The 27,686-nt window shown below is 38.2% G+C and overlaps 1 protein-coding gene across 8 annotated transcripts in view; it reads left to right on the top strand.

Annotated features, from left to right (window-relative positions):
• LOC132626568 (uncharacterized) overlaps positions 1 to 27,686 on the top strand; it is a 60,471-nt gene that overhangs the window by 25,272 nt on the left and 7,513 nt on the right. For all 8 annotated transcript variants that reach the window (XR_009577392.1, XM_060341487.1, XM_060341486.1 and 5 more), the window contains 15 exons: positions 17,597 to 17,664; positions 20,608 to 20,694; positions 20,804 to 20,956; positions 21,053 to 21,145; positions 21,296 to 21,355; positions 21,448 to 21,551; positions 22,278 to 22,365; positions 22,610 to 22,714; positions 22,809 to 22,913; positions 22,985 to 23,037; positions 23,139 to 23,202; positions 23,299 to 23,433; positions 23,673 to 23,785; positions 23,889 to 23,982; positions 27,305 to 27,524. Coding sequence is in view for 7 of the 8 variants with exons in the window: in XM_060341487.1 (XP_060197470.1) it covers positions 17,597 to 17,664; positions 20,608 to 20,694; positions 20,804 to 20,956; positions 21,053 to 21,145; positions 21,296 to 21,355; positions 21,448 to 21,551; positions 22,278 to 22,365; positions 22,610 to 22,714; positions 22,809 to 22,913; positions 22,985 to 23,037; positions 23,139 to 23,202; positions 23,299 to 23,433; positions 23,673 to 23,785; positions 23,889 to 23,982; positions 27,305 to 27,524 (1,542 nt within the window). In the remaining variant the exon portion in view is untranslated. The remainder of the gene's footprint in view (positions 1 to 17,596; positions 17,665 to 20,607; positions 20,695 to 20,803; positions 20,957 to 21,052; positions 21,146 to 21,295; positions 21,356 to 21,447; positions 21,552 to 22,277; positions 22,366 to 22,609; positions 22,715 to 22,808; positions 22,914 to 22,984; positions 23,038 to 23,138; positions 23,203 to 23,298; positions 23,434 to 23,672; positions 23,786 to 23,888; positions 23,983 to 27,304; positions 27,525 to 27,686) is intronic.

The following is a 27,686-nucleotide window of genomic DNA, read 5'->3' on the forward strand; positions in this document are numbered from 1 at the left end:
AAGGGCAATCCGCGCAAAACAATGAAAGAATTTCGGCCCAACTTTGTCTTTGTTGCTTTGGCCCAACTGGAAGAGGCTGCTGGCCCATGTTTTAAAGTCGTGTAGCCCTTTTTGACCTGATTTAAATTAGACCCATTTGAATTTTGAAAATAATTTCTTGGATATCCAAGATTTTGGCTACGGACTGGAGGATAAACGGGTTCCTCCCTTGTACGACTGGAAGAGACTTTCTCTGTTGCTTTCCCGGCGATTGATTTTTCGACGGCTGCATCCTCAACTTTTCTCTGTGAAATAAGTTCTTCCAGAATTGAGATCCTGAATCTTGAGTTGCCCACTTCCAGTTCTACTTCTCTAGGGATTTCACCTGTATGATTCTTCATGCAGATGCGTGCCCAGAAAAGGGGAGTTCTAGATTTTGTGTCCTCATCAATCCCAACAAAACCACCACATGAATTTTCGATGCTTCTAAAAGACTCCATAGTCCACCCATTTAAAGGAAGCCCAAAAGCTTTGATCCATGAATGACCAGATTCCGCCTTCACCGGAGTTTCCCCATATTCTGGCGACCACCAATCCAATGTCAGATGCCTCCCGTTCCAGAACCAATTCCCCGATTTGATTCTGGCTGCTTCAAGTCAGGATGGTAGTTCAAAGAGGAACTTGTTGTGAGTTATCGGCATTACTCTCATACTTGCCGTCACTTGCCATCTCTTGAGAAACCAATTCTGGATTGTTTCAGTCTTGGGACTGTGATGGAAAGGGTCGTTGAAGCATCCAATTAGACATTTTGAAAGAAATTGGGAGCTTTCATCCTGGTTTTCAAGAATTTCTGATCTTCTTTCACGTTGCAAAGGCCACTGGGAGATCTCAGCCGTCTGTAAGAAGAATTTGCTTTCAATGTCTGTGATTTTCTTGTACTTTTGATTTGTTGCTTCCCCCAAGCTATTTAATATCTTCCCGGCTATTTCTCCCCATCCCCCATTGTAAGCAATTTTTGGAATAATAATGGCTCTTCTCCTTTCCCCTACAATTGTTTCAATTCTGAGATATCTGCCGTAGAAGTTGTAATTCTGGTATACCCTGTATATGCGAGTTTGCATCTTCCTCCCCCATCTTCTGTATAGATTCTCCTGACCACGAGAAGCTGTTGCATCTGCGTACAGACCCATCTGATATTTCTTCATCTAGCTTGATCTGACTAGTAAACTTGCGTCCTCTCTCCACCCAGATAAACAATCTTTCAGACCCACCGTTTTCTTGATAAATCTCAAATGATTTGTCGCCTGAAATGAAAAAAATCTCCCCTCCTATTGTCGGGGTGAGAGCTCGCCGGAAAGGAAAGGTTAGAGATAGAAAAATAAAAAGGGCACATTTCCCAAGTCAGAGCACATTTTTAGTACTTGCTTTGTTTTTTTATCACAGGGAGAATTCATAAACTGACTTACAACACTCACAGGGAAAGAAATGTCAGGTCTAGTCACTGTGAGATAATTCAACTTACCAACCAACCGCTATATCTTCCCGGATCACTGAGTGGCTCCCCCTGTTCGAGCAGGAGTTTAGCATTCGGATCCAGAGGAGTATTAATGGGTCTACATCCCATCATCCCGTCTCCTACAGAATGTCTAAGGCATACTTACGTTGCGAAATAACAATACGTGAGCTGGATTGAGCAACCTCAATACCTAGAAAATACTTCAGTCTGCCAAGATCTTTTGTTTGAAAATGTTGAAAGAGATGTTGCTTTAAATTAATAATACCATCTTGATCATTGATGGTAACAAACGATATCGTTAACACAAACCACCAAATGAATACATAGATTTGGAGCAGAATGCCGATAAAACAGAGTGATTTGATTCACTACGAGTCATGCCAAACTCCTGAATTACTGTGCTGAATTTCCCAAACTAGCTCGAGGAGACTGTTTCAGACCATGAAGTGACCGATGCAATCGAATCACCAGCCCCTGGGCAACAAAACCAGGTGGTTGCTTCATACAAACTTCCTCCTCATGGTCATTATGGAGAAAAACATTATTAATGTTGAAGATTTCAAGAAGAAAAGAAAGTCTTCTTTTTTATTTCTTGATAAATTACAGCTCAGGACAATGGGTATTTATACATTAAGTCCTATGTCTAAATACGGAAAGAGAATATTACATAATAATTTACAATCAATACAATATCAATATAATATCAAACTATATCAAACCAGATCAAACTATATCAAACCAGATCAATCAACACTCCTCCTCAAGTTGGTGCAAATCAACACTCCCCCTCAAGTTGGTGCAAAGATATCATACATGCCCAATTTGAAAACTAGTGTATGGAAAGTTCGTTTGTTGAGGCCTTTGGTAAACACATTAGCTAGCTGCTTTTCTGATGACACATGGAACAAACTCAAGATACCACTCGTAACCTTTTCTTCGATGAAGTGTCGATCAATTTCCACATGCTTTGTTCGGTCATGCTGAACTGGATTCTGAGCTATATTTGCAGCCTTGTTGTCACAATACAAGCAAAACTTTCCTTTTCCATACAATCTCAATTCCTCTAATAGCTTTTGTAACCACAAAAGTTCACAAACACCCTGGGGCATAGCTCGATATTCTGCCTCCGCGCTTGATCTAGCAACTACACTTTGCTTCTTGCTTCTCCAGGTGACCAGGTTTCCTCCTACCAATATACAGTACCCCGATGTAGATCTTCTGTCATCTAGAGATCCAGCCCAATCTGCGTCCGTAAAGGCTTCTAATCTGAGGTGACCATGTCTGGAGAAAAGTAGACCCTTCCCTGGAGCAGACTTTAAATACCGCAAAATGCGAAAGACAACTATGAGGATCTCGGGGATCATGCATGAACTGGCTCACCAAGCTGATTGAATAGGCTATGTCTGGTCTAGTGTGAGAGAGATAAATGAGTCTTCCAACTAGCCTCTGATATCTCTTCTTATCAACTGACTTTCCAACTCAGCTGTGTAGTCTGTGGTTGCTTTCGATGGGTGATTCTGCTGGCTTGCAACTTGTCATTCCAGTTTCCTTCAAGTGGTCCAGAATATACTTTCTTTGAGAAATAAATATTCCCCTGTCTGATCTAGCAACCTCAATTCCCAAGAAGTACTGCAATTTTCCAAGATCCTTGATCTCGAATTCTTGGGCCAACAACTTCTTCAATCGGGCCATCTCCTCCTTGTCATCTCCTGTCATTACTATGTCATCAACATACACTATGAGAAGAGTGAGTTTACCCTTTTGATGTTTTATGAAGAAGGTGTGATCAGCATTGCTTTGTTGGTAACCGAAAGAGATCATTGCTTTGCAGAATCTATCAAACCAAGCTTTAGGAGACTGCTTCAGTCCATACAAGGCTTTCTTCAGTCTGCATACCTTTCCTCGACTTTGTTCAGTACCAAAACCATGAGGAATCTCCATTTACACCTCTTCTTTTAAGTCTCCATGAAGGAATGTATTCTTCACATCAAACTGCTGTAAGTCCCAATCAAGATTAGCTGCACAAGACAAAAGAATTCTAATAGTGTTCATTTTTGCAGCAGGGGCAAACGTCTCTTGATAATCCACTTCATAAGTCTGAGTGAATCCCTTAGCCACTAATCTTGCTTTGAATCTTTCGATCGAACCATCAGTTTATGTTTAACCGTGAAGACCCATTTGCAACCAATTAACTTTTTGTTGGGTGGTGATGTGACAAGTTCCCAAGTATCATTTTTTGACAAGGCCTTTATTTCTTCGATCATAGCTTGCTTCCATTTGGAATCTACAAAAGCTTCCCTCCAATTCTGGGGAATAGACACAGAAGAAATAGAAAAGGCAAAGGCTCTATAGGAGGGAGACAAAGAATTATAGGAGACAAAGTTAGATAAGGGGTGTTTGGTGCAAGATCTGACTCCTTTCCTCTGAGCAATAGGCAAATCTAACTCTGTAGGAAATATAGATAACGTACCAGAGGAAGAAGGTTTGACTGCGACAGATTGCATGATGGCTTCTTTTGCTCTATTTCTCCTTGAGTAAGTTATCAAATCCGGCCTATCCAAACGACCAACAGTTTCCCCCTGAACAGTCTCCCCCTGAATTGTTTCTCCAATTTCACTTTCCTTTGTTTTAAGAATGGAACTAGGAAAAACCATCTCTTCTTCCTTATAATTCTCTCCCTGAAGAGGTGATGGTGTAATATTGAAATAGGGCCCAAATTCTCGAAAGGTAACATCCATGCTGACAAAGAATCTCCTGGAAGGAGGGTGATAATATTTGTACCCGTTCTGTGTTGGAGAATACCCAATAAAGACACATTTAAGAGCTTTAGGATCAAGTTTCCCGGAGTTCCTAGTGTGAACAAAGCAAACACAGCCAAATACTTTTAGAGGAACAATATATTCATTTTTACCCTTTAAAGCCTCCATTGGACTCCGAAAATCAAGGGTTTTAAGAGGCATTCTATTGATAAGGTAGGCAGCTACTAAAACGGCATCCCCCAATATGTTTTTGGTAAATGCATGGTAAACATAAAGGATCTTGCTACTTCTAACAAGTGTCTATTTTTTCTTTCTGCAACCCCATTTTGTGCACTAGTATAAGGACAACTAGTTTGATGGACTATCCCATAAGACTCCAAATAAGCTCCGAAAGTTTTATCCATGTATTCTGTGCCACTGTCAATTCGAAAGATCTTTATCTTAGCTTCAAATTGAGTACAAATCATTTTATGAAATGACTGAAAACAAGAGAAAACTTCACTTTTGGTCTTTAACATGTACACCCATGTCATCCTAGTGGAACAATCAATAAAAGTAACAAACCAACGACTACCAGACAAAGAAAGTGTTTGAGTAGGACCCCATACATCAGAATGAATAGTCGAAAAAGGAATTGTACTTTTATTATTACTCAAAGGATAAGAGTTTTTTGTATGCTTGGCATATTCACAAGCATCACAAAACAGAGATTCAAACTCGGCTCTGATACCATGAAGATTTCAAGAAGAAGAGAAAGTCTTCTTTTTTATTTCTTGATTAATTACAGCTCAGGACAATGGGTATTTATACATTAAGTCCTATGTCTAAATACGGAAAGAGAATATTACATAATAATTTACAATCAATACAATATCAATCTAATATCAAACTATATCAAACTATATCAAACCAAGATCAATCAACAAATTTCCAACTGATAAAGGAGGCCAATGGCGGAGAACATCTATGTATAGAAAAACATGACAAATGCTATTTTAGCCACGGGGAGAAAGTATCACTGTAATTAAGCCCAAATATCTGAGTATACCCTTTGGCAACAAGGCGAGCCTTAAGCCGATCAACTTGGCCGTCCGGACCAACTTTGACTGGATAAACCCAACGGCAATAGATAGTAGATTTACTTGAAGGAAGAGGAACAATCTCCCAAGTACCTCGAATGTAAAGCAGACATTTCGTCAACTGTAGCCTGTCGCCATCCTGGATGAGGAGCATGAGATTGAATGAGAAGAGTGCGAGCAGTCTCAATGAGGTGCCTATTCTTCCTCTCTGCTATCCGTTCTGCTTACTTACTCTATACCGAAGTAACTCGATATATTCCTCTACAGATAATAAACTCGCTAATTACCCGTAGTGTTAGCCTGAGCAATATGAGCATTTTTGGGTGGTCGACCATGCAGAGAGTAGCATTCTTCACGAGTGTATCCAAGCCTATTACAATAACTACACTTAGGTCGAGATCTTCCAAACCGACCTCCTCCTCATCAATTCTTTAAAGACAGTAATGTTCGGTTTTTGGATCTCCTCATTAAGGGTTTTGAAGTAATCATATTTCCAATTCTCGTGTTTTTAGAGTTAAATATATCATCGTGTTGTTAGAGTTAAATATATCAAATCTGAGAGACATAGCGAAATTTGACTTGAAAAGTGGCATGGAATCTGAAATCTGAAAGGACAGTCGCCGGAAAAGTCCAAAAGGGAATCTGAAAATAAAATAGTCAGCGCACTGCTGGTTCGCTAACCAGTTGTGGTGGGTTTTAATAACTTGTTTCCCCTTTTAAAATAAGATGAGGAATGTCCACCACAAATGGCAGCGAACCAGCTGTGCACCGGAATGTGATTCACATCTTCTCTTGGTTGTTTATACATGTAATACCGGCTCACATATGGAATTTTCCCTTTTCTTAAGCTTTTGCCATTAAGACTGCACCCCTTGCCATGATTCTTATGAATAGGCATGCTTTCTTCGATGCTTCGTTATTTAAATGGCCATATATGGAAACCCCCCTTTTCAACGACCTGTGATAAAAAGACCCGACCAAGAAAAGGCTGTTTCCCCTTCCCTTCTGCATCTATCTGTCCTGACTTGATTGTGTAATGCTTTGTTTTTTAGTGCGTTTCCATCAGGCTATGGAGTTCCTCAACAGGCAAACAAGTTTCTCCTAAGCTTTAAGTCTCATATTGCCTTCCTGTTTTGCTCTCAGTATACTTGATAAATTGTTGCTTCCTTCTAATTGGATATGCGAAAGTTAGAAGGATGGGTGACATTTAGTGTATCTTTACCCTACCATCTCTGCCTCCAAAATCAGACCTTGTTTGAGTATTCCCATTGCCAATTTTTAAAATGACACTTCCGTTGAAGTCCAATTCCTTCATAATACTCCTCGACACTGCCTATTTCCCTTCCCCTTCAGTATTATACTTGTTCGCTACCACTATCCTACTTAATGTGTACTCCTTGCTCCCAACACAGACACCCCCCTCCCCCATGCGGGTGCCTGATTGCATGTGACCGAGCGAACCAACTGGCTGGCTGAATCAACATGTGATATCAAAACATAACTGAATGCGAAAAACAACGAAACACATGCTGATATACTAAAGGTCTGACTGAAATCATAATGTGGAAATACTTAGACATTTTGAAAATATCTGAAAGTAGCCAACATGGCTAAACCGAAACAACTGAACAACTGAGTATAACTGTCAATAAGACTAACATAACAAATATCTGATTGTCTGAACTGTGTCTATGAAGCCTATAAGAATACTGAATAACAGAGCTGTCTATAAACTGAAATAACTGGATAGCTGACAACGCCTCGAAGGAATTTGGGGCTCACTAGTAGCTGATACGTGCACTCCTAAATAGCTGAGTCGTCAACCTGTATATGATGCAGGCCCTAAGCAATAAAAGGGACATCAACACATTTGAATTGTACTGGTATGTAAAGCAACTGAAGAAATAAAATACTGGAACTGAAACGGAAACTGAACTAAACAGGAAAGCAAGAAGCTGAAGTACTCCCTGTTCTGGATGAAGAATCACATGTAAAACTGTGAATATAACTGTGGCCTAGGGCCCAAATAATGTGCACAAAAACTGTGGCCTCAGGCCCAAGCAATACGTATGCATAAACTGTGGCCTAGGGCCCAAAAATACAGATGCAGGTGTTCAACATTAACAATTTACAAGAGTGAGACTGGGTATAGCTGATAGCATGATAACTGTTTCTGATTATGGGACTCATGCAAATAACTGGTTATACACTAACTGAGACTCATGTGATAACAATGCATAAGTCTATAAAGATTACGTGCTGAGTTCATGATGTTCAAAGTGACAACCATGAACGAATTCTGTAACTGCAACCCTAGAAGATAACAGTTCTATATCATATCATGAAACTAGAGCTAAACTATATTCTGAGTCAAATTACTGACAAGTATGAAGAGTGAGGCGTAGGGAGAATCATGAATATTCCCTAACGTAGATAGTTAGCCTCACATACCTTAATTCCAGCCTTTGAACGTAATACAACGTTCGTCAACCCTTTCAACTTTGATCTCTATCAATACAAGTCAAAGGGATTCTATATTAGCAATGATATCCATGCTTTGGTCATCTAGACATTTTATCAAACACTTGGTGGGCATAAAGCTCCACAACCTCCGTTAATGGTGTTTCTTCACCCAATTCTCATTCTATTACTTGTAGGTAATTCTACAATCTCAATTAGGTGTAATTAACATCATTCTCCATCACCCATATGATTATGACAATCTCAAGTCAACAATCCAAAACTCTACTATAGTTCGTGTAATTCTCTTTACTAAACCCATTTACTATTCTCCCAAGAACTGATCAATTCACTATTATGAATGATTAGAGTGTAGAAGCATTACCTTTTTGACGTTCAATCCTCTTGAATTCGAGTTCTAGGGTTTCCACGCCCAACAATAATGTTCCACTCACAACTCTATCGATTAGAAGGGTTTACTCAAGTTAGAAAGAGATTAGGGACTTGAATTCAACCTAGAATCGTGAAAAACTTACATTGGAGGGTTCTTGAGGCTTGGAACTTGTTCCCTTTGACTTTAGGATGATTTTTCGTGACTAGGGTTATTAGGGAAATAAACCCCAATCTTAAATATAACTTAAAACGCGAAATCCCGTCTTTTACCCGAAACCCGGCCTTATACGCGATGGGCCCGCGACACACATGCCGCGCACGACCCCCTGCAGTTCAGTATTCAGAGAGGGTGTTTTTGTGCGATTGCCCGCGACGCGGGGCCATCGCACACGCCCTCACAAGCGACCTGTGTCGGTTCTGCACAGTTTTCAGTAAAATGGGCATAACTTCTTTTACATAGCTCTGTTCAGGATCCATAATATACAGTTGGAAAGATATTTCAAAGGGCTACAACTTTCATGTTTTAAGTTTGCTCAAATTCTCAACGGATTTTCACGAAATTGGACTGGAAGGAAGACGTATCGAAAATTTAGCCGATTCTATAGAATTTTAAGCGCCTTACTATTAGCCATATTGAGACGGTCATATATCCTTGCTTCGATCTCTGATTGGCCTGGTCCTTATATCGTTAGAAAGGTATTTCTACGTACTACAACTTTCATTGAGAGTAATTTCCCAAATTCCCAACTAATCAAGGAGTTTTGGCTGCCCGAAATAGGCCTATCAACCATTTTCGCAAAACGTTCAAACCTTCATTTTTTCCACTAAAACTCTAATGATACGAGTCTAACCTTAGTTCTAAGATACGGAGTGTAACATTGCTCCATTTGTGCGTGACCCTCCTTGCTCGTGGAGCGGCAAACCAAGAAAAAGAAAAGCTTTATCATGACTACCTTACTTGAGCAATTCTTGTTATTGTTATTCTTTCGTAATAACATTTTCAGTTTACCAAATGAAATTCTGCCCCTTTGTTTGTCTTCCACATGATGTTCCTTTGAAATCTCTCCATTATGATTATACTTATCTGGTACGCACATAAGGGACATGTAGTATGTTTGAACATTTGATAACTTTACCTTGATCATGACTTCTATGATGCAGAAGAGAAAACATCTCAAGCTATTGGGGTTTAAATAAATATGTTTACGTGTTTTGAACTGGAAAGGAAATCACTATCTAATTACAATAGGAGTAAATTAAGTCACCCACTATATGTACCTATGTTCTAGAATATTCACAAGGATTCCAACAACTTCGTTACCCTTTATGACAAGTAGCTGTTGTCACCCCAGGGACCAAGTGTGATGGACTGTGAGATACAAGCACCATGATTATCAGTCTAGCATCAGAAGCGAAGTGTGCGGATATCTGCTTAGTCGTCTGGTACTTGAGAAGGTTATTGTATTCTACCTCATATAAAGAGAACTTTTGATTGGTTGGGTTAACAGGTGATTCGGTCTGAGCAACATGGGAATTTTTGGAAGGTCAACCCTGTACTAAACAGAACACATCACGAGTATGACCTAACTTTTTACAATAGAATACCTTGATTGAGGCTTCTTAGAGTGAACTCCATTCCGAGTTCCAGTCTGATGCTAGGACAAAATAGTCTGGAAATGTCACTGTATGACTAAACGAAATAGCTGGTGCAGGCAGCCGTAATAATCAAGTGAACAAGGTCATCGGCAATAGGAACAGTAGGGCTAGCCAAAATATGGTCAAGCACCGAGTCAAGATCAGATGAAAGTCCAATAAGTGTAAATACTAAAAACATCTTCTAACGTTGCTCTAATTGTTTTTCAACACTTGTACTAGTGAACATAACTCATTAAAATCTTCTATAACTGCCTGAACCTGTCCAAGATAAATGGACATCCAAATCCTTCTTTTTAGGGTTAGTCAACCGAGAAATCACATTATAAAAGTGGGAGATGTCATTTGTGTATAAATCACGAGCCTTTCCCAAATCTAAAAAGCAAGTTTGGAATGGAAAAAACAGAGGCATCAACTTTGAATCAATCGATTTTCACAAGACTACAGAATTAAGCATCAATCTTTTCCTATTCTCTCCTATTCTTTTCACTAGTATCCATACCCGCGCATTGCGCGGATAATATTAAATATAATATATCATAAGAAATATTACTTGAAAAATACGGTAGACATGAAGGAGCATGAACGAATTTTGGTTTTGTTATATGCATTAGCTCTTTATATATGTTGGAGTCTTTTGCTCTTCATAATATTTATGTACATAGTCGACACTCATTGTATGTTTCAAATAAAGATCAAAGAATTTATCAAGAATGAGTATAGCAGAATGGTAGTACTTTGATAATGAAAAAGTCACATAGACAAAATGGACGATTAGATATCAGAGTAGAAGATTAAAACATTAAGAAAAAGTAATGGCAGATACACAGAGCAATGGCAGATAGACAGTCACATATTTGTTTTTGCACATTAAATTAACCGAATACAATCTCTCCATGCTACAGATGCACAACAACTACTCTCGGTCTTCAGAACTCTCTTTTTCTTCACAAATCTCCATTAAAGATATAAATTGTCTGATCGATTTCGTTCTTCTTTCAAAAATTTCTTGATAAACTATTTTGCCCAAATGAAAGTAACCTTCTCATTCCGAGGTCTCAACTTCATATACTGTTCTTTTGAGCGATTGATCCAACTGATTGCATCTTGACTTGGTATGCTGCAACTTTATAGTTCAACTGTTTGAACAGGCTTGTACATATGACAACAATAATACCTTCGAAAATCGATTCCAAAACACCGGTTAATGGGGGTATATCCTTTTTGAAAAAAATCTACCAAGCAATCTGCTTGCAGTGGCTCTGTTCACAGTTGAAAGTATCTTAAAATATGTCCTGTAAAAAGTTGGACATGATACACTACTTCTAAGGAATTAAAGTCTAAAGATAAAATAGCACAAGTCCACAACCATCATTCTGTCCATAACACTTAAATCTTGAGAAAAGGAAAATTACCTTGTTTATCCCTTCAAGAGTAATTATCTTGTTTGCCAGAGAACTTGCCATCCTTTTCACTGGAAGATAGAGAAAACAATATTTTGCTAACAGCTCAGTAAAAGTACTCAATAATGGATTTCATGTTTCTTACTTTTCCTATTTATCTCGAACTTTATAAATTAGAATACAACAGCTTGAAATCGGCAAATTATTTGCACTTTATATATATACCTATTTCTTGCACCCAACAGTTAAGGTCTGCGTACATCCTCCCCTTCCCACCCCACTCGTGGGATTACACTGGGTATGTTGTTGTTGTTGTTGCTTGCACCCAACAGTGATGCCCAAACTTTTTTGTTTCCTTCTTTAGTGCATTATCAAACATGATAAGAACATAGAAAAGACTAATAATTCTCTCATCTATTCAAATTCATACATGTCCGAAAAGATAATTCATAACGATGAGAATGATAAATCACTCAAAATTTGGTGGAACAAAAGAATGCACTCAAGGAAATTTTGCACATACCTGTAACTTGTAAAGCCATTATACATTGCACATGATCCTAGACCTTGAAGCTTGTGTGAGGTATTCTCTTCCTACCGCTCAATTACCTGAAACCATAATCCTTCCGGTGCTAGGGCCCTAATCGAAAATGAAGAAGCATATGTAGTTAATAGACAGCTAGTACAACGGAAGGCAAAAACTACAATTATAAAGAAAATAAAACATAATAAAACGAATGAATTGTTGACGGGGAAATATTACAGAATCCATACTAAAATCAATCTGGCTACTGTCTATTTATATGTAAAGATGTAAGCGTCAACAAATATGGGTTTTTGCGCCCAACCATGAACTATAAATTCTCTAAATTTGTTTTTTTCCCTCAAATCCCATTAATCTTTATGTCTATTTATCAGATCAAGATTGAAACACTGTGTTTTGTTATGCAGAAGTAGAAAATTGAGATCAAATTAGCAATTAACAAACGAAAGAACACAAGGATGTCTTTCAGGCTTCTAGTCGGTAATTTAGATACAAAATTCTCGTCTTTGTTTATGTGTAATTTTGTTTTGAAAAATCTACGGTAATAACAAAAGCCTGACAAAACAAAACAGACACAACACTCTGAAGAGAAAAAAAAAACACAACTTTACCTGCGTCGCATTCCTGATAAAAGAAACTTAAATCTACAGCAAAGGATATTTTGGCTTTCTCCTTCTCTTTATCCATATTCAATGACATTGGTGAGGGCATGTATATGATGTGTGACTAAGATATGTTTTACAATTACTTCGTGTATGAATATGAATAGGACAATAAAAGATAGTTGAGCTCAGTGTTATCAAAAGCGAAAAGCGCAAAAAAGCTCTAAGGTTAGCTGGGGCTTTAAGCGCAAAGCGCAAATAAAGCATGGGCTTTAATGAAAAAAAGCGCAATGGTGCAAAAATACAAATATATATATGTTTAGTCCAAGATTAATAATAATAAGCATGAATAACAAATATATGGGCAAAGAAATTGTAAAAATATTACGATAAAAGTGAAATATCAATCATCTAGTGTCACCTCTCCAAGAGAGGCTCATTGACAAGGAAAAGTATGTCTTAGAGCCTTGATGACGACACTGAAGCGCACATAAAGCGAGGCGAAGCGCTCAACATGTTTTGAGCCTCGCTTCAGGGCTTAAGCGCGCCTTTGATAACATTGGTTGAGCTAAATGGTGTCTGGCATATCGCATATACTAAAAGTAGTGTCCCTTGGCATTCTTTGTGAGAAAAGACTCCTATATGAACTAATGAGATCTATTATTTCTGCACATGATATACATCATGTAGCCTACACCATAAAGTCAGCAAACACAAAGCACTGCGCACTTTCAATTTTGTATTGGACTTGCTTCGCATTCAATACAGTTGACATATCTTTCTACCCACAACACCCTTACCATAAAGGGAATAGCCGTTTTCCAGTACGTAGCACAGAAATTCGTAACGATTCGTAAATTCCATAAACACAGACATGGAGCACATATAAGAGGAGTTTTGATACATGATTGACATGGACATTTTTTTTGTGCTTCTTTTGCTTCCTAGAAAAATGAAGTGCCGTGATAGAAAAACTTGTGTAGATTAACAGGTTTGCAGCACTTTTATCTTTAAAATGAAATCATCTTAAGGAGAAATAATCACCATAATCCTCATTTTAAGAACAAAACAGAAATCATACAGAATAGCTCAATGACCAACAATACAAAGCTCAGACATTCAAGTGCTGCGTAACTATATCACACACACATGACATGGATCACATAGGAGAGGAGCTTCATGACATGACTGATATGGCAAATATTTTTGTTCTCTTTTTTGCTTCCTAGAAAAATAAAGAGCCCCATTTAAAAACTTGCGTATGTACAACTACATATTCGTTACTTCAATGTCATTTCCATCCTAAACTGCATTCTCAACATCCGACATGAATCGTATCATCCTATGACAGTAAAACAGCAAAGAGACATGCAACGTTGCAGGTAAAATATTTATGTTCCTTTTGATGGTGTTACAACTAAACACTTGCAACCAACTCCTAATGGAAAAGGTTAATTAGTGCTTCTATTTGGTGTTCACTATAAACAAAGCAATGAGCATTAAGATGGTAACAAACTCGGGAAACGCCACTGCAGCCGCCAAACTCGAAAATATTAAAATTGCCTTAATTCATTAATAAATCCCTAAAAGGAAGACAATCCGTCAATGTAATCTGTTAAATTGACAAAAACATGGAGCAAAAAGATGACAAAATGTATGAAAGCGATGAAATAAGTATTAGGGAGATTTAAAATCTTAACTTTGTTGCACAAACAAAAAGGATGCGATTGTTTACAGGATTACTGACCAGCCCATTAGGAGATGGAGTAGAGGACCTTTTCCCGATTCAAAGTGCGAAGGAATCACCAAAAGGAATCAACTGAAAAGAGAGATCTCAGAATTTTCCCACTGCAAATAATAAAGTTGAATAACTAAAGAAAAAGGAGTTTTCAAAGCTTATGATGGGAAAATCTAGAGGAGAACAACCGATGTAATTTTCGGTTTCGGGAATTTGATCGGAGAGTGGAAGAGCGGTTCCCTTTCAATGGATATAACAGTGAGTTGGAATAAATACCTGGGAGGAAGTTTTATTATTATTATTATTATTTTTAATTGGCTTTTAAAAAATTAATAATAATTATGTAGTTCCTTTTTTCTTCTTCTTTTGTCTTTTTATTTTTCTTTTTAAAATTAGAATTTTTTTGGTGAAAACACTTGTCATCACATCATGCTTTTGCCTCTCCTATTCTATATAGATAGATTAATGTCCTTGACCTGTCTAACTAAGTGATCTTGAACACCTTGTCCCTTCCACTAAATTGAATAGAGAAAGAGCAAGATAAGTAATTCGCACTGCCTATCAAGGGTTCTGTAGTGATGGAATGATTCGGGTTGCTGAAAATCATAGGTTTAATACCAATAATATCTGATCCGAAAGACGTGATGATGGATCAAAGCAAAATTCCTCCACATATCAATTATATATGATAATGTAGATGCTTCCAGAATGCTATCAGTGTCCAAAAATAGAGTAAATTCTGGCTTGAGACAAAAAAATAGAAAGGACAATCTCCGGAATTTAGAAACCCTCGTCAAGAAATGGAAAAAATCGTCGGAAAGAGGTGGAATCTAGATGGGTAGACTCGGCTTGAGGTGGCGAGTCCCACAAGTGAAAAAGAATTTCCGAAAAGTGCTCCACGCCATCTGGCGCATGTGTTGGAAACCTCGCTGGAGAGCTTACCGTTGGCAGCGCGTGAGGGTGCGTGACATGTCTTCTTCCAAAGATTCTTTCGGGGTTTTGCTTGCCGGATCCTGATCTACTTTATGGATGTGTTGGTTTTTGCACAACTTCTTGAGAGAAGAATATTGACGTAGACAACCCTGTCACCGAAAAAGTTGCAGTGATTGATTTCTTTTTTCCTGAGTCACAGGTATTTTGCGCTGTGATAGATTTTCTCACAATGCGCTTATATCATGTGAAGCGGAAGATAAAATAAAAGAGAATTCAATTTGATTATTCCCATTATTGGGGTTTAAATAACTATCTTTACATGTTCTAAAAAAGACAGGAGATGACTACCTGATTACAGTAGGAGTAAATTAAGCCTGCTACTTTATTTACGTATATTCTAGAATATTTGCTAGGATTCTAGCAGCTTCGGTACCCCTTTATGACAGTACATGTGTTGTCACCCTGCTTGTTTCTTCTCATCTCTTCCAATCACAAGATTCCAAGGCAAAGTGGCCCTATTTGATGCCCCAGTGGTAATCCTGGGAAGTCGCTGGGTGTACTCCAATTCTGTAGTTAAACACCTGTGCTAATTCTCAATGTTGTCAGCTCTCACAAGAAAATCTCGCACTTTTGAGACTGATTTTCTATTGCGACATTGCTTGAAGCTATACTAGGACCTGTCTCAGGTAGGAAAGATGAAGTATCTCTACCTCGCAAAAAAGAGGTCTCATCCGTGAATAATAGATGATATACTCTGGCATTTCCATTGCTCCTTAAGCCTGCCTTGAAGTAATATAGAGCGGCCCCTATCCGCTATGTCTTGCTCAGTACATCTGTCACTAACATGAACAGTATAGGTGATGTGCTATTGGAAAGCTGCAAGTGCTTCCATTGACTTGGTAGTAAGAGACCGTTTCGCTTAATTTTATATCCTGCCCAGGGTGGGGCAGGTAAGTCTCCAATTCCTCTCCGCTTTCAGAATTAGCCTTTCTACCTTCACAAGGTAGGGGTAAGGTCTGCGTACACACCACCCTCTCCAGATCCCACTTGTGGGATTACACTGGGTATGTTGTTATTAGTACTATTTGGAATAGAAGCTCACTATTGCCTCTATCTCTGGCTCATGCTTATATTCCGTGTCACCCACATCTTTCGTCTCCACTAGATTCCTTCTATCAGCTACTATCAACCTGTGGAAGAACTTTCTGTTGGGGTATCCCTACCTGAAAGTGCTTTAGATTTGATTTCACCATCTAGTCTCCTGCACTATTCATCATTGCTAACTCCTCCTTCCTCCTTTTTCTTCCTATTAGCTCCTTACCTTCCATCTTAGATCTACAAGATGCTTATTTGTAATCTTGGTACCAGTCATCATTTTAATAGCCTTTTTGATGCCTTAAGGGTGTGACTTAGTGGTCAAGAAGTGGGTACAAACCTTGCAGACTAGGGTTCAAATTATAGTAGTGACAAGAAATGAAGGGATTTCTTCCCTTCTGCCTAACTCTTGGTGGGCTGAGTTACCCTTATCTCTACTGGTGGGAGGCAGCAAGTACTCGCCTGGACACCACCGTTGAAACAAAAAGGAAACTCTTTTTTATCAAAAAAAAAAAAAAAGGATGCTAATTTACAAATCGCAGAGCTGACTGCCGGAAGACCTCTCTACTGGATATGGGTTTTCAAGTAACTTATAAGGTCATTTAAGTATCTTCAAAAGGTGCCCTTTTATTCAGGCGCCAATTTCTCTTTAATTTGAAGGTTTCATTGGGATTTAAGAAGTTCATTGTTTGAATAGAATTCCGGTTGTCTTTCTCACAAATAAAAATTGAATTCAGGTTATGAGATAGAGATAATGCATAAACATTGTACAGTTTATCAAGCTGAAATAAAGTCTTGTTGCAAAACACCAGGTCCCTTTTATGACGTTGGTTTGCAGAAAAACCTCAATCCTTAAGTAGTAGCTCAATAGAATAGGAAGTCTAAATCTAAATTTGATAAATTTGGGAAAACTGAAATCATTTTGATTCTTTACAGTTTCTGTTCCAACAATTCTTTAACAAAAAAAGATGTTATGTCATCTGTGAGTTGTACCCAAAATTATACCTACCTAACCGATTCATTAGACCGAACTGTTAATCTCTGTCAGTGAAGCTCTTAAAAGGAAAGCTTATAACTAACAATATCCATTACAGGTCAGATATAGACATTGATAAAGCAGGCAGGTCTCACTTTTTGCAATCATGCTGCTGTATTTTCCTATTTCCTTGTAATTATCACTGGATGCAGTACACTTATTAAATACTAAATCGGACAGGTCTTTTGAGTTGATATCATATTTTTCCTACTTTCTTTTTCTCCTAGCTTTTGACATGGAGGGATGGGGGAGGGAGAAAGGACATGAACGGATGAACATAAGATGATTCCTACTGATTAAGCATCACGTAGATTGCGCAAGAGGATGATGGTTTAGAATGTTACATTTGCTGTATTCTGTTTTAGGTTCTGATGCAATGAGTCCCCATTCCTCCTTCTTGGAACAGGTCTGGCTCATCATGATAATTACCATGAGTTTTGTCGGCTTCTTGGACGTTTTAAAGTCAATTATCAGGTATGAAGCCTTTGCTCCGGTACCTTCATTTTCTTGATAATACGAAAAAGAGGTCTTTCTTGGGCTAATTTTTGCATCTTTATCTGTATTAACCCTCTTTAGTTGAGATTGTTCCATTAGAATCATATGTTGTCCTATGTTCAGTTAGAATACTCATAACCAGAATCTATATATCTTTGTAATGTTGGGAAGGGATTTGAAATTTCATCAAGGATTTCAATCTATTCATAGCTTGCTCTTAAAAAGTATATGAAAAGAAACTAAAAGATGGACAGAATAACCCATCCAATCCAAATTTCCGTGTATTGTGCTTACTGATTAATTGTTATTTTGTTATATCATGGTTCTTAGTTTTTACTATTTTTTGTGTATATGCTTAACCTCTTTCCCACCAGCTTGTTCTTTACTGGGCATCCGGGCGAACCAGCCGGGTTAATTAACTCAACGTAAAGAAAGCTTCCTTTTGATTGTTCGTAATTTTGTGCTATTTATAATATATAGGTTTTTATATTTGTATTTATTAAAAACATAGTCGAGTAAATAAAAGAGTGCTATCTCTAACTATGGACACCGCCACCCATTATCAAAAAGAATTTCCACATGCTTGACTCAGAAAAAAGAAACCATGGACACCACCGCCCATTATGAAAAAGAATTCCAGGTGCTTGGCTCATAAAAATAAAAAATAAAGACCGCACGTGAAGGGGCGTGCCGAAAATATAATTAAGTTAATAAAGTTTTCTCTCACAAATTAAGCTTAGTAGATGAGATAGTCACACATTTCAATATTGTTATTTATATGACTGCTTATTCGAGATTATGTATTGTTTCTTTGTGCAAAGTTTTACAATCTTCAAACATTGCTCATGTATTATGTAAAATAAATAAGTGCTTATTAATTAGACAAGTAAAAGATAAAAACTAATAATTAGAAACTTTGAGCAATAGATGAATTTTTTTTGGTGCACCCATGTAGTTCCTATTTGTTAGATGATTAGGTGTCTTTTGGAGAGAACCATATTTTGTAGGTTCTCCTGTTTTGGTATATTTCTTGTATATGGCCAAGTTGGTGCAGTCATGTTTTTAAAAGCTTGGCCATATACAAGAACTACAAAATATGGTTCCAGGTAGCGAGATCATACCAGTTGGTGCGGTGGACAACATTGACTTACTTGCCCAAGTTTTGCGTAGGGCTCTCCCTCCTACCTACCTTGGATTACCATTGGGTGCGGCGAACAAGGACCTTGGCTTGTGAAATTCGGTCATTCAGAGGGTAGAGAAGAGGTTAGCGGGTTGGCAGAAAAGATACTTGTCCAAAGGAGGGGAAGGAAGTGCTTATCATGAGCACTTTATCGAGTATCCCTACTTATTGCATGTCCCTGTCCAGCGCACCTACCGTTATCATAGAAAAGTTGGAAAGGTTGCAAAGAAACTTTCTTTGGAATGCGGCGTATGGTGCTAAGAAGTTTCACTTAGTGCTTTGGGTGATCGTGACATCTTCGAAACGATTGGGAGGGCTTGGGGTTAAAGACTTGGGTAAATGGTTGTGAGGATTTGGGATGGAGGGAGAAGGTTTGTAGAGAGGGGTGATAGCGGATAGATATGGAGTTATGGAATGGGGCTGGAGAACAAATGTGGTTACTATGCCTTTCGGGTGGTGTGTGGTGGAATATATTGAAGGGGGTGGGATGCCTTTGATGACAACATTGCTTTTAAGGTTGGGGATGGGAGTAGAGTTAGTTTTTTGATCGAAAGTGGTGTGGAGATGTGCTAAAAGATGATTTCTCGGTTTTGTATATGGTCTCTTGCCAAAGGTAGTTGTCTGTTCAGAAAGTTAGGGGGACACAAGGGGATGGGACTTTTTGAGATTTGAGGTTCCTGGAGATTAGGAGGTGACCTAGCATTAGAGATTGCTAGCGTTTCTTCACAAGCAATGAGAACCAGTCGACCGATCCGATGCTTTGAGTTGGGAGTTGGGCGATAATAAATTGTTTTCTGTCAAGTCCTTCTATGAGAAGTTTCTGGCTAGGACAAAGGTTAGCTTTCCATATGATTCGGTATGGATACCTAAGGTACCGAGGAAGGTGTGTTTCTTCTCGCGGCTAGCTACTAAAGGGGTGATTGTGACGGCGGAAAATCTTAGGAAACGAAAGGTTCTTTGCATAAGTTAGTGTTTCTTTGTAAGGAGGCAGGTGAGGACGTGGATCATATTTTGCTACGTTGTAAGGTAACAATGAGGTTATGGTGGGATATCTTTAGATGGTTTGGCGTTTCCTGGGCTAGGCCAAGATCCGTGAGGAGTTGATGTTCAGCTGGAAGCTAGGAGAAGAAGGTGCAAGGCTTAGAATGTTACTGCTCTTGCTTTAATGTGGGTCATTTGGAAAGAGAGAAATACGAGAGCTTTTGAAGGGGTGGAGATGAGCTTAGCTCAATTAAGGAGTAGTCTCCGATCCCTTATTTTCTTTGGTGCACCCTTGTAGTTCCTGTTTATTTAGAGGATTGGGTGTCTTTTGGAGAGAACCATATTTTGTTGGTTTTCCTGTTTTGGTATACTTCTATATGGCCAAGTTGGTCTAGTTATTATCAATGAAACATTTTACTTGATAAAAAAAAAAAGTTGGTATCTGCTAGTGGTTATGTAGTGTGAAGACGAAGAATCTTGTGTTTAGTAAACCATATTTAGGTCCATAACCTGAACCAAGTTGGTATTGCCAATTCTTCGATAAGAGTTGACCACATCAAAGCCTTCATTAGGATATAGTCATGGAAAATTTGTTTGCTCTTAAGTTTGCTCCTCATTGGCATGCTCATAGTAGACTTTACCATTTGTCTCAAGTCTGACCATGCCAGGATATTTTGTTTCATCTTCCTTTTATTGATCCCTACGATGTGTTTGATACTTTTATATGCCTTGTTTATGTGGTTTTGGTACTTCTATCGCAGTTATCGGAGCTTGTCAATGTGGAAAGTTATGGGGAGTGGATACGTCTGGTTGCCGGATTTACTTTGAGATCTTTGCAGTCTTGGCAGGTCATCTCTTTGATAACCGGATTCAAGAATAGCCTTTGGTCAATATATTTTGACTCTGTTTTTGTGAAAACCGATTTTTTTTTTTTTTTTTTTTTTGAACTATGAGCAGTGGGCTAGCAGCAGTGTTTACTACCTTCTTGGACTGTGGTCCAGATTGGTTTCATCGGTGCCATATTTGAAGGGAGATACACCAAGCCTACTTAGTGAATTTGTGCCAGAGATCGTCAAAAGTTTTATCACATCTAGATTTGGTTCCTTTCAGGTTGCACTGAATTGATTTAGCATGTGAGGTTGCATCAAGAGTTCTCATATTAAGTTGTGCCTTTTGATTTACTTTCTGTTATGTCTTGTGTTGTAGGGCGAAGTCTCTGATCTCTCAGAGAACCCCCTTGACAATGTTGACCTTCTTCAAGATCAGCTCGATTGCCTTCCTTATCTTTGCAGATTTCAGGTTCAGACACTTTGAAGATTATCAAAATGTTCTTAAGAGCTTCTCGACTCTCTCTCTTTTTTTTTTGTTTTTTTGTTTTTGTTTTTTAAGTTCAGTATGTGTTTTCACTGCTGGTTTTTGATTTGCTGAATTCGGTTTTATTCGATACAGTACGAGAGTTGTAGCTCATACATTACACAGATTACTGATCCTCTGCTGCAGATGTATATGGTACACTTAGATTTTCTTCTTATAATTTGTAAGAATTGAAGGCCCAATGGAGCTTATGCATTTGAGCGATACATTGTTTCTGCTTGAAACAGGAATCTGCTGATCCCCAGGTTCTTACAGTGGTGGAAACAAAATATGCTTGGATAGTTCACATAATTGCAGCTATTGTTAAGACTAAGCAACTTAGTGGATATAGGTATTGCCAGCTTATTTACTTAGTTTAAGTAGGCGTTTGGCCATCAAAACCAAAAAAAATAATAAAAAAAAATCACTTTTTTGGGAATATTTGAAGTTGGAGTTGGAGTTAGAGTTGTGTTTGTGTTTGGCCATAGTTCTTGCAAATAATATTTGGTTGTTGAAATGTACTTTTTCTAAAATTTATGAAATATGATTTATACCCCCAATTTCTAAAAACTTGCAAAACCAACCCAAGCAATTAATAAACATAACCAGTGCGTAAACACTGCCCCATCAACCCCACCTTGCACTTGTACTCCATACAAAACCCAACAAAAACTAACCCAAGTAGCTGTAAACACTACCAATACTTGAAAAGATTCGAACAAGAATGACCCAGAATAGAAAACATGTTCCTTTTTTATAAAAATGTTCCTTTTTTATAAAAATAAAGACTTTTAGGATAAAAATTGAAAGCAGAAAAACAAAAGTAAATGTCCAAAACAGAAAATGGAAAAAATGTAAAAAGTGAAAAACTAGGTTTTGGTTGTTTTTCAAATTCCAAATACAACTTCAAGTTGTTTTTGGAATTTTTATGGCCAAACACTAACTTTTGAAAAAAGTGAAAACATTTATCGGGAAAAAGTGAAGAATTCTCATGGCCAAACGGGTCCTAACTGTGTTGTGAAACTTCTAGGTTTGCCATTCTCCCAATTTTTTTCCTCATGCTTCTTTGCACTTTCAGCGGCGAATCTCAAGAAATCCATGATGCGGAACTTTCTGCACGTGTACTGCGGCTGATAAATGTTACTGATAGTGGTTTACGCAGTCAGGTTTGCTCAAATTTCCTCCTGATATACTTTGGCAATGTAGCACTGAAATATAAAAAAGTTATTTTGTCATGTTCTCCTGAAATAGAATGAAGGTGCGACTCTATTGTGTCAACTGCATTGTCTCTTTTACACATTCGAGCATTGTATTCTTTTTTCTTTCCTTAGGAAATTGATCAAATTTGTATATATTGGGTGACATTTTGGTTCTCACGTCATCGTTTATGACATTCATCATGTAATGCAGAGATATGCAGAAACGAGCAAACAGCGCCTTGATCTAGCTATTCTTGTATTCTTCCAGAACTTCAGAAAGTCGTATGTTGGAGATCAGGCAATACATTCATCTAAGGTACATAATTGAAATTTGTTTGCTATCGTACCCAAGTGCTAAACTTTCTATTCTCATTTCTTACTGGGTATTTAATCCATTTATTCTTCTGCAGCAACTATATGCTAGATTGGCTGAGCTTCTTGGGCTCCATGATCATATGCTTATATTGAATGTCATTGTTGGGAAGATAGCAGCCAATCTTAAGTTTTACGGAGAGGTAATTGTAGTAGTTGATTTCTTGTGATTTTTCCATGAACGTGAATCATTATTTCTCTTCTTTTTCATTAGAGTGAGGAAGTCATCAGTCAGACATTAAATCTCATGTTGGAAATGGCATCTGGGCAAGTATCATCTTACTTTTCGTCTCAAGTTTTTTGCTATCATTAGAATTGAGGACATCTCCTGCTCTATTTTAGTTACTTCAACCTTCTTGGATTGACAGATATATGACTGCAAAACTTCTTGTAAAGTTGGATACAACTCAATTAATAATCTCCCATCGGAATGTAAGTATCATTTGTAACTGATATTGCTCTCTTTTCTGTTGATTCCTAACATTTGTGTCTTTGGTTGGACTGGAACTTTAAATTTTGCATATTTAGAGGGAAGAATTCCCATTTTTGGGGGACTACAGGTGCTCTCGTAGTAGAACTACCTTCTACTACATTATTGGCTTGTTGATCTTTATGGAAGATAGCTTTTTGAAATTTAAAGCATCAATGGATCCACTTTTGCAGGTATTTATGTATTTGGAACGGTCATTAGAGTAACTCTCTCCTTTGTCTTACCTTCAATAGTATGCAAAAGATTTTTACTCCTCAGCTTTCATTTTTGTTTAATTGCACCACAAATTGCTTAGCACTCTTTTCCATGAGTTAATTGCTCCTAGTAATTCGTTTTAGTATTGAAGTTCAGAAGCTTTACTTATGTTTCTGCTCCTCACACTGATGATTTGAGTTTAATGATGCAATAAAAGGTCTTGCTGAGTTTGGAATTGATATCGGATGCCCTGTTTCGCACTGATGATGTTAAACAAGCATTCATTGGGTTGATGAGGGATCTCAGAGGAATTGCTATGGCTACAAGTAGGTTAGTAGCATGGTCAATATGAATATTTTCTGTTGAGGCACAAGACTTGATTTTTGGAACACTCTAATTCTTACTTTGTCCTCCTATTCCTACCGTTCAACAGCCGAAGGACATACGGTTTCCTATTTGATTGGTTATATCCATCGCACATTCCTCTTCTTCTTAAGGCTATAACAATATGGGCAGACACTCCAGAGGTGAGACCTAATCCACAACTTGCCATACTGCACTGGTTCTATTATCATCGTCAAAGTTGTGTGCCTACAGTTATCATTTTATCTATATATTCTTGCTTGATAACAGAACACTTAATTTTAGAAGTTTTTTGTGTTTTTAAAAAACAAATGCTTAGCAGCTGTCAAATATTTGTAATATAACTGGTGAAAGTACTTTTTGGCTGTACTTCAGGCCCGTAAGGTATGGAAAATGAAAGAAGATTCTGCGTGCACTCTCTATGGAGTGGAGCGACTATCCTTAATCTCCTCTTCCCTATCTCACCCTTTTTTGCCTTCGGCTATTACCGGCTGGCAGGGCTTGGCCCAACATTGGATTTGTTTGAAAACTACCAAGTGGCATTCATTCAATCAAATCTTTATGCCTATGCCAGCCCAAGCTAATTTGCGCCTTTTTTTATTTTTTAAATTTTTTATGGAAAGGGAGGAATGCAGGGAAGGAGTTTTTCCTTTCCACGACACATGCAGTAGCTTGTGGCATGCAGTTAAAGTGTAGTGCTTCATTAAATCCTTAAGGGTTTAATTGTTCTTCAAAGAGCGTTTTACAGTTCCTGGTTTAAATCTTTGCAACCGTTCTGTTTTCCACACATTCTTCCATAGAAGTCGTACTCCATGGAAGCACATCTAATATACTATGTATATGCTTCTCTCTTGACGTTTACTTGCTAATACAATAATGAGCTACTCTGGTTGCAGTATGGGTCCTGGATAAAGCACGTTTGTGTATATGGGTTAACATGCTGGTGAAATGAAGAGCTAACAACATTGGAAACAAAACAGTAACTTGCTGTCACGTCCCAAACTACCACCTAGACGTGATTGGCACCCAGCACACACCACCGGCCAGGCGAACCAAATTTTCATATTTTAACCATAAATTGCAGCACTTAATATATTAAATAAGTACACAAACAATGTGATAATTAATTATGGATAATTAGTATCTCAGAATATTAATCTAAAACTCTTGCCCGAATCTCACACTAGACCATGGAGCATCTTAAAGAATTTCACAAGACTCGAGTGTGTAAATCCCGAAAGAAAATACATCAATGAATAAATAATAAAGACTATTTGATAGCCTCCACGAACAATGCGGCGGTTCACCTCAACAACTGGATTAACTCTAGTGAACTTGTTAGCTACTAGCTCTGTCGCCACCAATAGTATCTGCATGGACATGCAGGTAAGGAGTGAGTTATATGTAAATATAACCCAGTAAGATCCTTGATCTGCTAGTTTAAATACCCCTGGAACAAGTGTTAGAAAATGCAATCACACAACGAGCGCATAAGTATTATGCACAGAAATTATATCATAGTATAATATCCAATAAGGTCCAAACAATTGTTTATCAAGAATACTATATATCTCAACACAATTTACACTAAGGACTTGAAGACTCCTTATTCTTATTTCTTTAGACCACGTCACGGAGGGGTCTCGGCTTCCATAAAAAAAAGTTAGTAACTTCTATGCTAGTCCTCACAATTACTCCACTTCCCTAATTATCTGGAACCGGCTCCTAAAAAGAGAATTTTTAGTTGAAAGTCCGGCTCTCGCAAGAGAAAAGAAAACTATTCTTCTTAGCAGCTTTTTCAACGTTAGACGATTCCCTTGATCTTCTTCTCGGTGCAAAACACCAACGCATTTAACTCCATTTGTTAGAATAGCTTCCATTGAGTTAGTCTCATTTACTGCAGCAAATAGAAAGAAGGGCAACTGACGGGAAGGTTTGGCACCTCGATGTCGGCTCTTCGCCACCTGGGGCCGCTTCCTCCTCATCCAAGTGACTAGTATCGACCTCATCCATAACTATTTAGTCAAAAAAAGAATTCATTTTGATCGAACCGCCTTGGTTCTGGAACTCGTCAAAAACCTATCATAGTAGTCATCGGCTTGGACAATCAAACCTATTTCTCGATTCACTCAAAGAGGTGGGCGAGGTTCAAAGGAGGAAAGGCTTAGGGCCCTTCCTCGTCTCTGGGTGCCTAGGTATCCACCGTAAGCCTTTCCTCGTTTGAACCTCGCCATAGGCTATTACAGACGCATCAAAAAAGACTTTTTGATCATTTTCTTCTGATTATCTCTTTTTAGCCAAACTAGTAGCTTTTGGGAGGATGAACCTAAAAAAAGGATAAAGGCCCAGCAGAAATTCCTCTGCTACAGAATCCGGTGTTAGTTGAATAACCCGGGGAGCCGGCGACCGAAGCCCCGGTGAATGGCTGAAAATAAAGAAGGGTCTTTCAAATTTGAAAATAAATGAATTGCTAGTCGTAGAATATTATTCTCGTCAGACTTAAACCTCAGATTGAAACCAAGGGTTCGAAAAATTTTCTTCCTTTTAGGCGAAGTAAATTAACCCAAGGTTAAATAAGTTAAGTAAGATAAATCCGAGGAAACGACCGGAAGGGAAGCAACTGGGCTAGATGATCTTTCCAGATTCTCTATCAAGTTGGAGCTCAATGGGTTCCTTTTAGTTCCTGGGTTTTTCCCCCTCCGCCATGGCATCGTCTTTTAAATTCCTGATCATCATTGATAAATTGAGGGGAAAAAAGAAAACAAAAGTGAATCTGAAGAGAAAAACAAAGAATAATAAGATGGCTATGGAGTAGAAGCTGCTGGCGGTGGAGCGATGATAGTCGGTGCCATTGTTGCCGGGTGAAGCAAACATAAATTTTCCTATCTGTAAAATTGCTAAAATTCTTCAGAAGAAAATCACGCATATTATTGGTATTCTTTATGTGTAGTGAAAAATCAAGTATGTTACTGGTGGCTTGGGGCTGAAATGGCGTTGTGGTGGCCGTAGGTGGTGCTCCGGCGGGAATAGAGCAGAAAAAGAGAGAAAATAAGAAAAAGAAAGAAAATGAAGAAGCAGAAAGAAGAGTCTTAGTACTATACTAATAAAACTAATAAAGCGTAAGTGTACCTAATGTCCAATGATAAAAGGACATCTGGATAAGTTAATCAAGTTTGGATATTTTTATGCTTCCCTCGCGCTTTTAGTAAGGTGAAAACAATTTATCTGCCATATCACCTTGTAGGGTAGTATTAATTTCACTTTGAACAAGGATAGGGGGGTAATAGGTTGCCTGATTAGTTGGAGCGTGAAACTCGACTTTTCGGGTATAGCTCAGGCTGCAAACCATGTCTTTTGCCATTAAAAAACGCAGAAATTGTTCCCTAGAATGTGCTTGTTCTTTGGTGCACACTGGAGATCTTTTAGCTTCTTCTGCCTTTAGATCTGATATAACTATGTTTTCATTTCTGTTAATGCCTGGAATAGGTGACAACACCGCTACTTAAATTCGTAGCTGAGTTTGTGCTGAACAAGTCCCAACGACTGAATTTTGAAACCTCATCTCCCAATGGCATTCTTCTTTTTCGAGAACTTAGCAAATTGATTGTTGCATATGGATCCAGAGTTCTCTCTCGGCCTAATCACGTGGATATGTATCAGTTGAAATACAAGGGTATTTGGATTTCCTTGACTATTCTCTCAAGAGGTAGGATATTTTTAGCTTATAACCAGTTTTGGTAATGACTTAGAATTCCCTGTGTAATTGTTGGCCCTTCAATTGGAAAGCTTCCTGTATGTTGTTTGCTTGCAAGACCAACCTTCTCCTGACTGCTGGTTTCATGCCAAGCAGAAGACTATCGGAGCTCAC

Source organism: Lycium barbarum, chromosome 2, assembly GCF_019175385.1.
Source record: "Lycium barbarum isolate Lr01 chromosome 2, ASM1917538v2, whole genome shotgun sequence".
Classification (NCBI taxonomy): domain Eukaryota; kingdom Viridiplantae; phylum Streptophyta; class Magnoliopsida; order Solanales; family Solanaceae; genus Lycium; species Lycium barbarum.